Source organism: Aethalodelphis obliquidens, unplaced genomic scaffold, assembly GCF_003676395.1.
Source record: "Aethalodelphis obliquidens isolate GAN/ISIS:26980383/991018 unplaced genomic scaffold, ASM367639v1 scaffold19, whole genome shotgun sequence".
Taxonomy (NCBI): domain Eukaryota; kingdom Metazoa; phylum Chordata; class Mammalia; order Artiodactyla; family Delphinidae; genus Aethalodelphis; species Aethalodelphis obliquidens.
The window spans coordinates 16,422,053-16,436,495 of record NW_020837963.1 but is presented as its reverse complement, the minus strand read 5'-3'; the positions used below and the strand labels follow the sequence as shown (position 1 = coordinate 16,436,495).

Genomic DNA, 14,443 nt, shown 5'->3' with positions numbered 1-14,443 from the left:
TTGGATTGTTTTGCCACAGAAAAAAACTTATACCCAAATCTGGGGAAAAGCCAGATTAAATTAAGCAGCAAATGAGTAAAGTTAAGGATTATTGAGAAAGGTATTAAATTGATATAATAATTAGTATTAAAATGTCATTTATTGCACACAGTGTATTAGGAGTTTTACATAGGTTATTTCATTAGTTTTAATGACAATGATGTGAAGAAAATATAATTATTTCTACTTTACAGCAGAGGAAACTGGCTCTGAAAGACTTAATAACATGGAATACGTAGGTTTCAGGTTTTTGCATTGTATGTACATTTAATATATAGATCATTTCTTCAGGAAAAAGTATATAGTGAGCATTGATCATCCATGAAGCATGCCCAGGTGTTACCAAGGGCCCAAAGATGAATGGGCTTGCCTTCTCAAGACTTGGTGATGCCCCACTGCTAGAGATAGATAACTCCTGCATCAGAGTTTTTCGTGGGGAATTCACGAAAAGGGGGAAGTTCTTCTACTGTATAACTTATAAGGAATATTCCAGCCCTGGAAGGATATGACTCTGACACATGGCCCCTGCATTCAGGGTTGTAAGACAGAATAACTGTAATACGAGGCAGCATGTGCTTAAGCGTTATGTGAATACCGAATGGAGGCCGCTTCAATTCCGACTTCAATGACTGAGAAAACATTGCTCAAGGTCAGCATTTGAGCTGGGCCTTGAATGAAGGGTATAATTTCAGTTAGGGGACTTAGAGTATTTTCGGCGGACAGAATGGATATGAGCAAAGCATAGAGGTGAAAAAGCCCGATGCCTACTCATCTGGAGTGTGATAAATAAGCTGAATTTCAGAAACCTTAGGTTTTGGATAAACAAATTTCCCGAAAATAGCCTTTGGGAACCTTAACTTGGAGAACCTTGAATACAAAACTACAGTGTGCATTCTGTTGGCATATAAGTGAGCAGCCATGTACTTTGGTTCTACTGGAGCTTTAATATTTTAGATGTTACTTCCACAAGTGAATTATTGCCTAGGAGTTAGGAATCTTGACTGCCTTTTTTATACAAGTTCATTCCATGGAGTGACGGGTGGGGTAGAATGTGCCTGGAAATGGAGGAACTAACTAAACCAGCACCATCAGGGTGATTAAGCATTATCCTTAAGTGCTCCTGGCATAACCTTAACGGTCAGGCTTCAATTCTCTTTTGATCCCTGAAGTTATTCTGTGCTTCCAGGCATAATTTTTTCCTGCTTCCTTCAAGGTCTGTCCCCCCAGACTTCAGTGATGTTACAGGGCCCGTTACCATGTCATAGTACTTTGCACTAAATCCAAATTGCCAACTTTGACAGTCTTTTTCCTTGATAATGTTTTTCTTTTCTTTAAAAAAATTATCGTAATATATACATTACAAAAAAACCACGTTAACCATTTTAAAGTGTACAGCTCAGTTTTATTAAATATATTCACATTGCTGTACAACTAATCTCTAGAACTTTTTCATCTTGCATAACTGAATCTCTATACCCATTAAACAGCAGCTCCCTATTTTCCCTTCCCCTCAGCCCCTGGAATCCACTTTTCTACTTCCTGTCTCTATGAGTTTGGCTACTCTAGTTACCTCATATAGGTGGAATCACACAATATTTGTCCTTTCATATCTGGCTAATTTCACTTAGGGTAATGTCCTGAAGGTTCATCCATGTTGTAGCATGTATCAGAATTTCCTTCCTTTTGAAGGCTGAATAATATATCACGTTTTGTATATCCATTCATCCATCAGTGGGCACATAGGTTGCTCCCACCTTTGGCTATTGTGAATAATGCTACTATAACATGGGTGTTCATTATCCATTCAAGTCCCTGCTGTCAGTTCTTTGAGATACACACCCAGAAATGAGATTGCTGGATCATATGGTAGTTCTGTTTTTAATCTTTTGAGGAATTGCCTTAATGTATTTCATAGCAGTTGTGCCATTTTATTCCTACCAGTAGTACAGAAGACGAATTTCTCCACATTCTCACCAATCCTTGTTTTCTTTTCTTTTTTTGATAGTAGCCACCCTGATGGGTGTGAAGTATATCTCATTGTAGTTTTGACTTGCATTTCCCTAATGGTTCGTGATGTTGAGCATTTTTCATGTGCTTGTTGGCTATTTGTATGTCTTCTTTGGCAAAATATCTGGTCAAGTCCTTTGCCCATTTTTCATTTGAGTTATTTGGTTTTTTATTGTTGAGTGTTGAGTCCTCATGGCTTTCCTTCATCTACCTGCCTATTGTTTAGTGTTGAGTCCTCATGGCTTTCCTTCATCTACCTGCCTCCTAACCTCCTTGCCTGGTCTTCCCATGGAACCAGGGTCAGATTGGGCTGTCCTGGACATTAACCCCTTATCAGATATATGATTTGCAAATATTTTCTCCCATTCTGTAGTTTGCTTTTTCACTCTGTTGATAATGTCCTTTGCACAGAAGTTTTAAATTTTGATATAGTCCAGTTTATCTATCTTTATTTTTGTTACTAAAAGAGGCTTTGACCCATTGCAAAACTTGAATTTAGTATCTAGTGTGATGTTCTTCTTGGCACACGTGTGGTACCTCCAGGCCTCTTCCTTGCATTCCTTTACACAACCATCATGGGAAATAAAGTGTTCATCAGAGCACAAAATAATAGCAAAAAAGAGACTGCAGAAGCATAAAACAAACAATGAGCATCATTCAAACCAAGGGAAACAGAATGGTGCATTAGCACTTGTAGGCTGTGAATGCATTAATGACCCCTCCCTCAGCAGCACTAGCCATGAGAAAAGGACGTTAACCCCGTGGTTCAGTACTGTACTTCATTTATATTACGTATTAAAATAGTATATAATTAATTAATGCTATACAGGGTAAAAACTGTGCTGTAGAAATATTTTGTGGTAATAGTATTTTTTTATAAAGGGAGCTGCCCTACACATACAGGGATCATATGTCCAGGTTTACCTGGAGCAGTCCTGGTTTATGCCTTTTGTCCCAGTGTAATCTTCACATCCTCATCTATACAACATTAAAAATCCAAAGTGGATGGGAAGAGAATAAAGGCGTAGCCAGTTAATAAGTTATGTTAAACCTCAGTTTATGTCAGTCTTAATGCTTCATCATCACGAGTCTAACTCCCATGGGTAAAATGGGATGCTTGCTCTGAGAGACTTCAGATTTCAGAGCTGTTCCGTTCATCAGGCTGAGAACATTGAACTACCCTACATAAGTTACCCACATCCTCTCCCGGTCATTCCCGCTGAAATATCTCTTTGCTCTGCTCTGTTTGTCTTCTTTGTCTTTTCTTGTATTGTACAAAAGATGCCTACTTAAGAAAGGAAGATGATGGGGAGCGGGGAGGTGGAAGAGGTTGGGGTGCAGAGACAAAATGAAATCTGAGTTAGTGGAATTAAGCTTTCTAAGTGGAATTACCCCAGTTGATGCTGCAAGGTGAGGTTTTCGTTGCTGCTGCTGCTCTTGTTGGTGAGTTAGAATTCTAAAATCTTTCCTTTGCATCCTGTATAGCAGTAATGGCATATAGTACCGCAGTGAACCACGTGATACAGGTCTAATGCACAGAAGTGGTTCATGCATCTTCATAAGCATCTGATTGATTGCCTGGAAAAGGCTTCGATAGTGGGGGAAAATACACTTCAAGATCCAAAACTAAAGCACCATATAATAAGGTTCACCTATCGAAACCTCATTATTCTACTTTTTCCTGCATTTTATTTGTGAGAATGTTGCTTTTAAGTTTTGGCTTTCTAATTATTCCTATGTGGATATACATTTGAAAAGCTGAGCAGTTCCTTGTCATGTTGCAGATATTATTAAACTTACTATCATAATTTCCTTAATGGGAACCAGGGTTATTTGAATTGTGCTCCTGCAGTGGTTTCCCTTTGTGACAAATTTTATTTCCAAACTCCTTTGTATTAGTAATACAGTTAATAACTTCAGCCATTCCATGCCTATTATTCACAGGAATGGAATGTTGCCCTTTTGTCCTTTTTATTGCTTTATAAATTTTATTGCTTTATAAATACATAAATGGTGAGAACCTGTCCTAGAATTTGAGAGAGGACTAGGGTCTAATGACCCCCATGAATGCAGTCTGACATGTATCTGTATTGTCTGTAGTGCCGTCGTGGGGACTGCAGTGGGTTTTCAAAATAGGTTGGAGAGATTCCTCAGCTATGAGTTTCAGGTTAATAAATAAGAGTGTCTTTAAAAATAAAGATTGCATTGCTAGGGCATAAGACAGGATACCTGTTTGTAAGTGTGGTCCAATATGTTCAAAATGCATCTTTGGAGCAGATTTTACCAGACTTTAATGGAAACTGTTAAAGGAATACACTCCAGTCAGTATGATCACCTGAAACCGTGGGTGTAATTTCAGTGGTTTTCTGGAGAACCTTGTGGCATCAGGTGTTTTTTTCAACAGCCATGTGAAAAATATCCTACCCACGCCATGAAACTGGGTTGGGCCGACAGAGCTATAATTTAGCATTTTCTTCTTTTGATCTTTTACACAGTTTCTTCATTTATAGCAGGCCATAAACTTTACAGAGTATTGCCTTTTATATTCCATACAGAGAGAAGTGCATTTTTTAAACTAGAGAAAAAATTCCTTTGAGGGAATTTTCATAACTATAAAAAAATTAGATTTAAATTTATGTTCTGAATGTATTTGATATGAGGTGAATAGTCATCATCATCAGTTTGAACTTTAGTTTGATAGTGGTATTCATTTGGACTTTGTTTCCTACATGCACTATTGTTATACATTATTAAAATATAAATGACAACTAAAGTATCACTTCTATCTTTAGATATAGTGAAAACTTAAAATTAAGTCCAGTAATATTTTAATATCCTCCTAAATGTAATTAATAAGTGCCATAAAATATCTTTACTCTTGACAATGAATACTAAGCTTTATTAAAATCAGTGATTCTCAACCTGTTTCTTCCCCAGTACATCTGACAGATAGGACCTGCTTCTATTGCCCATTATCCTAATTGAGAAGTATAATCAACCTTTTATCACCCATTGTACACATTGAACAGGCCTGCCTGGTGATTCTGTATGCCCCTCCACACACAGACCCTGTCCCTCTACCATCTCATATGTATACCTTTAGAATTACTAATTTAAATGCTGTCAGAATAGTCAAGGGAAGAGAGTGGGAACAGCGGAACTCATTGCAAGTAGAAATTTGATGTTCCTTTAATTCTGCTATGCTATGATGACACCAAGACTTGATTGATGGAAAATATAACAAACTGAATGCCTTAGACTCAGTGGCACGAAGATGATGAGCTTCACAACTGTTCCCTGCCAACGATGTTAGCTTAAATGAGCCAAGAGTCCACGATTTCAGGCCACTTCAGGCCAAGGAGATAGGTGATCTGTGGAATACCTTTTATAAATAGACTGTCACTAAATTTGAGGATGGGTCACCTACTTTCTGGTTTTACAAAACTACTTTGTTAAGAGATCAAGTCATATTTAATATTTTAAAGTTTTAAAAAACACCTAAAATTGATAGTAAAATTTAATGGAAAAAACATCTGCTAGAATATAATCTCTTCTTTTTTTTTTTTACAGCTTTATTGAGGTATAATTTATATATCATAAAATTCATCCATTTTAAGGTTTTAAATGATTTAAATCACTTCAGTGATTTTTCAGCAGATTTATGGAGTTGTGCAACCATCACCACAATCTAGTTTTTGAATATTTCCATCACTCAAAAAATTCTCCCGTGCCTAATTCAGTTCTATGCAATTCCCATACCTGGTCCCAGGAAACCACTACTCTGCTTTCTGTCTCTACAGATTTGCCTATTCCCTGGACATTTCAATAAATGGAATCATACGATATGTAGTCTTTCACATCTGTCTTTTTCCAGTTAGTGTGATGTTTTTGGCATTCCTTTATGTTGTAGCATGGATCAGTACTTGGTTCCCTTTCATTGCTGAATAGTGTTCCATCGTATGGATAGGCCACATTCTGTGTATTCGTTCTATAGTGTAACCTTTTACAGTCCTCATGGCTTTCCTTCATCTACCTGCCTCCTAACCTCCTTGCCTGGTCTTCCCATGGAACCAGGGTCAGATTGGGCTGTCCTGGATTTGATCCTCGAGGCTGGAGACTGGGCAGTTTGCACTCCGTCCCTCATCTCACCTCTGACTCCGAACTCCAGTCCCTGGGTTGGGGAGTGAACCTTCTTATAACATGAAGAATTGTGACCATTATATCCAGCTTATTGGGTTGAGGATTTTTATCTCAGGAACCATTGCAGATTTTGAAATGTCCTGTGAGGAACAGAAATGGGAGAGAGTTGAAGATTTCTGTGATAATTATGAGCTTGGCCAAGAGTTCTATGTCATAATTTGTAAACATCACATAAATAGAAACGTATCACAAGCTCATTGTAGAAAATACAGAAAGCATGTAGAAAAAGTAAGAAGTCACACATAATTCAATGTCTCAGAGTTAACCTCTAACAGGTTGATGTATCTCCTTTTAGACTTAATTTATATGCAAACATATACAGGTTTTTTTTTTTTAAGTTGGCTTTCTATGATAACCATTTCCTGATGTCATTACTTTTGAAAACATGAAGGTTATTGTGACGAGAAAGGTGTGAGGAGAATCATGGTAGGGAGAGAGTTCAGAAAGACAGTTGATGTCACTTATGGCTTTGAAGGTCATTGTAAGGAATTAGGAATTTATTCCAAGTATAAGGCAAAGCATTAGACTCTTGAGCAGGGAAGTATTTGATACGCTTTACATTTGGAAACAACTCTTTGGCCAATACGGAGAACATACTCAGGGATCAAGAGAGGGAAGAGGAAGATTGGTTAATAGGCTCTTGCAGTATTCTAAACTAGAGATGATGACAGCTTCGACTAGGGCAGTGATTCAAAATAGTAACAAGAGGCTAGATTTACAAAGTATTCTGAAAGAGAGGTGAGTGGAAGTTGTTATTGGACTGGATGTGCTAGGAGAAGAAAAGGTGAGAATCAAGGGTGACTCCTAGGTTTTTTATCTTGAGTAACTAAGTGAATGAACAGTAAAGCCATTTCCCGAGATGGAGAAGCCCCTCAGAAAAGTGAGGTTGATGAAGGAAGATTTGGGAAATTAAGAGCTGGGTTTTACATATCAAATTTAAAATGCCTTAAATTAGGATGGTGCCAGAGGAAGCCATGGGATCTTGGGAGAGTTTTTCTTTTATTTTTAGGATGAGAGACATTACACATCTGCGTGGTGACAGCTTTGCTCGCTTTAGAGAAGGGGAAAATGTCGCTATGAGAGAGGGGTGGGATCATTGCAAAAGTAAAGTCCTATTGTAGGAGAGTTGAAACAGGATCCAAAATAGAAGTGGAGGGGTTTGTTTTAGACAGGATCAGGTGCAGGAGGAAATATAGACAGATATGGGTGTTTTAGTAGGTTTGGGGCAAGAAGAGAAGTTCTCTCTTAGCTCTCAGTAAAGTTTTCTCAAATAAGCAAAGTCATCTCCTGAGAGGGGAGGAAGGTGATAGAACTTTGAGGAGAGAAGAAAGGACATTAAATGGTTTGATTTGGAGACAGAAAAATAATTCACAAGTGTGCAGTCAGAATTGAGGCATTCATGAGAAGCAAATCTCATCTGTGCCCATAAAATTAAAGTGAGCCTAGCCAGAACAGTCATGAGGTTTTTGTGATGGTTCCTTTATCTTTAGTGTACGGTGCTTTCTGTTCCCTTCCCTGGTTCTGATTATTGATTCTAATGCCAGAATTACACTTATCTTTATGTTTTAATATCTCCTAGGGCTAGTTTTACTTCATTTTGGGAGAGACTCTTTGTTTCTTTAAATATTTTGGGATTTTGTCTTTTATCATTTAATTTTGATTATATGTCTATGACTTTTATTTTAGGGGAGTCTGATTTCAGTCCAGGCTAAACCTGCCAGGGTATATAAAACAAAAGAAGATTTTCTGATTTCTTTTAGTTACAAATTACCATTTTTAATAATTTAACAAATATTGAAGGGCCCACAAGGCCTTGAATTGGACCTTAAAGATGAAATGGGGAGAGAAACAGGGACCATGGTCCCTGCCTCCAGGGACCTGACAGCCTAGGGCAGAGGTCAGCAATCTCTGACCCTTTAGCGCAAGCCAGCCCACCTGCTGTTTTTGTGGTGCCTGCAAGCTGCCAGTTGTTTTCAATTAAACATTTTGAGATAATTATGGGTTCACATGAGATTGTAAGAAATAATACAGAAATCCTGTACTCCCTTTACCCAGTTACCCCCAAGGGTAACTTCATGCAACAAAGCTATAGAACAACCAGGATATTGACGTTCATATTGTCAAGATACAGAACAGCTTCTATCAACACAGGATCCTTCGTGTTGCCCTTTTATTGGCAAAACCAGTTCCTTCCTGCTTCCATTCCTCCTTAACCCCTAGCAACCATTAATCTTTTTTTCATTTCTGTAGTTTTGTTATTTCATGAATGTGACATATGTGGAATTATACAGTATGTAACATTATGGGATTAGCTTTCTTTGCTCAGCATAATTCTCCGGTGATTCATCCAGGTTGTTGTGTGTTTCAGTAGTTCATTCCTTCTTATTTCGGAGTAGTATTCTGCAGTACGGATGTACCTCAGTTTGTTTAGTCATTCACCCACTGAAGAACTTCGAGGTTATTTCCAGTTTGGGGCTATATGAATTAAGCCTCTAAGCATTCTTGTGAACATCAGTTTTTATTTCTTTGGGATAAATGTCCAGAAGTACACTTGCTGGGTCATATAGTAGTTGCACGTTTAGTTTCATAAGAAACTACCGAACTGTTTTTTGACTGACTGGAGTAGAAATCCAGGTTCCCCATTCAGCCTCCATTGATGCCCAAAGGGGTCTCCTCGTTATTACAGGGCAGGGGAAGGAATTACAGTTCCCCACTGGGCCTCCCCTGGTATTTCCGTGGTTAGGAAGGGCTGGAAGTCCTTATTGCTCCCCTACATGACCTCCACTAACATCACAGTGGGGAGGGGAATGGCCTTGTTAACTCTGGGCGGAGGTGAATGACTCTCCACTGGGCCTCGTCTGATACTACCCCAGTGAAGGGGGCCCTCATTACTGCTGGACGGGGGTGCAAGTCGAGGCTTCTCGCGTGGTCTCCACTGACACTGTCGGGCAGTGGGAATTGCTTGTCACTGCCAGGTTTGGGTGAAAGTACCAGCTTCCCTACTCAGTGTTCTCTCATGCCATGGGGGTTCAGGGTCAGGGATGGATGGGGGTTGGAGTACCTCATCAAAGCCTGGTGAGGGTGGAAGTGTAGGCTCCCCACTCGGCCTTTGCTGGAGCAGGTAGTAGCCGAACCACCCTTTTTTCTGTGGTTTCTGGCTGAAGTGGAACAGTTACTGTCTAAAAGTTTTCCATCTTTTGGGCCTGCCCCACTCCTTGTCTGTCCTTTGGCTAGAGAGTAGGCTTTAGTTATCATGTTGGGTTGTTTTGAGGGGGTTTGGGCTATGTCCATTGGCATTTCTGGTTTGTTCCATTTTGTTCCAGCAAAAAGAAAATCCAGGGAACTACCCACTGTGTCATTTCTTGGGTCCCAAGATCCTTAACCTGTGTGTATTCTATCCACTGTTCAGTCTTCTTACGTTTCTTTTATATACAATGCCCAGAGTTTTTGTTGTACTTGGCAGGAAGAATAGGGGAAAGTACACCTACTCCATCTCCAGGAAAAGGAAGATTTTCTGATTTTTTTTTTTTAAAGCTTCTAGTTTTCTAACACCTCTGTGCTGTGATAAACTTGAATTGCCCCACTTTGGAAGATGTTTAAAGTAAGATCAGTCAACCAGTTACCAACTTAAGTGTGATAAAATTTCAGCATAACTCACATAATTTTGGTCACATAATCTTGTCTATTTTGGCATGAGTTGTTCAAGAGCATCCTGTTAAAATAAATATCTAGATAGTTTTATTCCCAGAAGGGCTTTGTAGAATGATAAAAATGTCTTATCATTGTTTTCATTTTTAAATAAATAATTATCAGTGATTTATTTCCTCTGTAGCTACTAAAGTTGGAAAGTAGCTTTGTAAAATCTACATAATTAAGTGGTAGATAAGAGCTATATCATATTCATTCAGGGTTAAAAAAATATATACAAACACACATACACACAAACACATACACACATAAATTTAAGTAGAAGAAAATTCCAGGTCCAATATTCTATTACATTATTTTTACAGTGAAAATAAACAAACATTTCAAAACTCTTAACTTAATGTTAATATTTGGCTAGCAGTTAAAGATCTAATTTTATTGTTTTCTTTTTAGGGCAGGAGCCTACCCTAGTCCAGAACCAGATTTCTAACATAACTAGTTCTCATTCTTATTTTTTAATTAGCCAGCTCTTCTATATCAAATTTACTTTACAAGATGAACCAGTGAATCTAGAGAAAGATTTTAAATAGGAATCAGTGCCTTTCCAAAGGAAATCCTATCAAACCATAAAGCTTTACAATTGGAGGTTCTTACTTAAAAGCTTATAACAATACCATAAATAAATAAATAAATAAAAGCTGCATAGAGTAGAGGCCCTTCTTTCCTGGCCTTGAGGGGCCTTGCCTATGGAGCAGTTACCTGACAGCACAGTGAAGCTTTGCCTAGGTTGGCCTAGGGCCAGCAGTTTGACATTTTGGGGGGCTGCCCACCTACTGGACTGGAGTTATTGAGAAGGTGGGAGGGAGGCCTGCAGGCCGCTGTTCCCTTTCCCCTTAGTCTCCATGTCCCTCTCTGTGATCCGCCTGTTTTACATGCACCCAAAAGGCACCTTCCCAGATGCCCTAAGACAAGTTCCCTGGGGCTTGCCCTGGGGGCCATTCTTGGGAAGGGGCTTCTTTAACCCACACCAGGACTTCTGTTTGCTGGGGGTAGAGGAGAGGAAAGGGGAGAAAATATGACCTCCCTTCATCAAACCAGCTTGGTTACAGGCCTGCGGAACCTTCCCTTCACCTTTGTTGAAGGGTGTAAAATGTGTGAATCTCTTATGAAGTTAGACAGTTAAACACAACTCTGATAGGCATTGTGAATAAACTTGCCAATCTGCACTGAAGCTTAGCTTGGGCAATACTGTACTAGTACACTATAGGAAGCCTCTGCTTTGTTGCACATTTGTCAGATCTGTGTCCTAAATTTCTTTCCATATTTCCAAATTTATCATCAAGCCATGTACTATGTACTGTGTTTAAAAAGAAAAACTGAACATTTAATATTGCTGATAGATGGGAACTGGGATTGAGTAATTTTAAGCGTATTCTATCTTCTTCCAGAAGTCTTGGGGATAGTAGCTTTGACTCTGAGATTAATAGAGAGATGTGTCCCTTTTCTTTTGTTTAGATTCTTTGACTAAAACTTTCACTTCACTGAATTTGAGTTTGGGTAACATTTTTCTTTCTTTGTGGCTGGTACTTTTGTCAAAGTACTTCTAACTTATGTCAAAACATGGGATGGCATGGTCTAAAACATCAGAATACTTAACTTGGGGACATCATGGGGAGTCTGTGGATGTTATTCAGAGTATATAAGAATTAGAGGGGGGAAATTATCTTTATTTTTCTAAAAGCTAAATTTTAAAATTCAGTTTCTAATGGTGACAAAGACACAGGCACTACTAATATCAATCAGACATTTTCATACCATTATAGTTGTTGGAGCTATCTCAAAATATTATGTTCATCACTACTTCTACAACAAATTTGTTCTTTTTAACATATTGATATCTATTTCAAAATCATTGGTATCCTCTGTAATTCTGTGTATTTTATATACACAGTTGACCCTTGAACAACATGGGTTTGAACTGCATGGATCCACTTATTTGTGGATTCTTTTCAATAGTAAATGCTGCAATACTACAAGATCCGTGGTTGGTTGAATGCGAGGATGCCAAACCATAGATACTTAGGAACCCTGGATGCTGAGGGCCAACTATAAAGTTATAAGCTGATTTTCGACTTCTCAGAGGGTCAGCACCCCTAATCCCTGAGTTGTTCAAGGATCAACTGTACATTTAGAAACATTAGTTAGAGGAATCTTATGCTTTTCCTCTTATGTGTTCTCTCTGCCTGTAACATGTTTCTTTTTCTCCTTCTGTAGCATCAGCCACTACGTGATTGTCATGTCCATGACCATCTTTCTGGTGTTTCTCAATGGCCTGGCACAGATGCTCACAACAAAGAAACTCAAACTGTGTGGCAGACCCAAAAGCCACCTCACGTGATGTTGCCAAAGCCATCATTCAGCATCCAGATCCTGGTTCTCATTCTCCTTGTCAACTAAAATCTTATCAAGGATTCATAAAGGAGATGGATATTAATGTATAACATACTCTGCTCATCTAAAGGAAATTATATGTGGAATTCTGAATTTATGGGTTATCTGGAATAAAGGAGCTTCCATTTTTTTAGGTTTTGCATGAAGTCATGGTTACATCTGTGGAAAAGCAGAGTAAAGCATTCTACATTTTCATTTTTTCCTTTAGTTGGCAACTCCTCTCACTGATGTTTCAGAGCACCTGTAACAGTCTCTGGTCCCCAGCTGTACAGCTTCCTGTATTATATGCAGAGGAGAATGTGCTCCTGAGGGGGCAGTACTGATCACATCCAAAATCAATGCACTGGCTGAACATGAAGTAAATCACCAGGTGGCACCATAAATATTTATCAACTCTAAGCACTTGTTTTGCAAGTAGTTCTAACTACTAAACAACATTAGAAAGACAATCAGGATGTGTAGAAAAATGTTTGCAGGTGTTTTTCATTTTTCTTCAGCAATACTATTTTATGCTTTTTAGTGCTTTTTTAGTTTTCATAGTCAATCAGCTCGATGCAGGTTTTACCTTCACTTTTTTTTTTTTTCCATTTCTGGATTCTCATGGAATTTCTGGAGATAGAAAAGCAGAAAAAGCTTGTTATTTGTGTCTTGTCCGTGGGGGAAAAGATTTAAGTGATTAGGTTTTTTTGGTTTTTAAAAATTTTATTTTATTTTTTTATTTTTGGCTGCATTGGGTCTTCGTTGCTGTGCGCAGGCTTTCTCTTGTTGCAGAGCATGGGCTCTAGAGCGCAGGCTCAATAGTTTTGGAACACAGGCTCAGTAGTTGTGGCTCACAGGCTCTAGAGCGCAGGCTCAGTAGTTGTGGTGCATGGGCTTAGTTGCTCCGCAGCATGTGGGATCTTCCCAGACCAGGGCTCGAACCCATGTCCTCTGCATTGGCAGGCAGATTCTTAACCACTGCACCACCAGGGAAGCCCCTAAATGATTAGTTTTTAATTGTACATTCAACAACTGTTACTTCCAAAGCTTTTATCATGCATTATTCCAACAGAATTCTTTAAATCAATAGTTAAACTTTCTGAAAATATCATAGGTCAGTGTTAAAATTGCTTTTCTTTCTGGTTGTGAGATTCTAGCTCAAAGGCCCAAAGTCCTCTCGTTAAAGTTTAATTTCTATTCATAAACTAATTTTAATGGACAAAATATTTTGAGAGTAATTTTTATTTGGATTCTTCATAAAGTGACCTTTAGATGTCACTGTGGAGTTGGCCTTTTGCCCATGGTGAGCCGGGAGAGTTTGGCTAATGCTAAGCTTTCTTGGTCTGAGTCCCATTTTTAAAAAGTAATTGATTTTGAATTAAGTTATAGCATCACTAATTCATTATTAATGATGAGGAAGCCCTCTACAAATTAGCACATTTTTCAAACTGGCAGGTGAGTGAACAGATACAATTTAGGAGATTCGAAAATCAGTTTGGCAAAATGTACTTTCTTAATTCCTGTTTATGATGAAGTATAGTTATAATTGACTTGTGATAGTACTTCATGGTATACCAGCGAAAGCGTTATAGTACAAAAAAACAAGAGACGTATTGATGTCAATGTAAGACCTCATGCAGTCTGTAATATGAAATCTAGGTGGACAGCTAAGAAGCTGCTGAAACGGTATTGGCAGGTGGAGAACCCATGAACTTTCACGTTGCCTCAAAGGATTTTTGATCAGTCTTTTCACAAGTCAGAGAAAACTGACTTTATAAACACTTACTATTTTTCCTTTTATATCTAGTTTTTGCCTTTCAACTTTCTCCAGATTTTCACACAGAGGAATTAATGAATATTTTATTACAACACGGTAAAAGGTGCTCTGTGCTTTATCTTTATTTTGCTTTTCGAAGCACATCGTTTTAATATTGTTTCAAGTCAGTGTGAATTTACAAAACATGGATTGCCCCTACAGCCACAGGCCAGCCTTGCTCTACTATGACAGGGCCCCTCAGACTCACCTGGGAACAGTGCACTGGATGGGCCTTTTCTACTGCACAGCTTATCAGAATATCTTGAAGTGTTTTGAAATGCATATTTTTATATTGAAAAACAG

The 14,443-nt window shown here is 38.5% G+C and overlaps 1 protein-coding gene across 7 annotated transcripts in view; it reads left to right on the top strand.

The window, feature by feature from the left end:
* PIGN (phosphatidylinositol glycan anchor biosynthesis class N) overlaps window positions 1-12,480 on the top strand; it is a 108,194-nt gene extending 95,714 nt beyond the window's left edge. For 6 of the 7 annotated variants that reach the window (XM_027118689.1, XM_027118683.1, XM_027118686.1 and 3 more), the window contains one exon: window positions 12,169-12,480. In XM_027118689.1, coding sequence (XP_026974490.1) covers window positions 12,169-12,292 — 124 coding nt within the window. In that variant the 3' untranslated portion in view covers window positions 12,293-12,480. The remainder of the gene's footprint in view (window positions 1-12,168) is intronic. The other variant, XM_027118688.1, reaches the window with a different exon arrangement.
* Window positions 12,481-14,443: the final 1,963 nt, after the last annotated feature.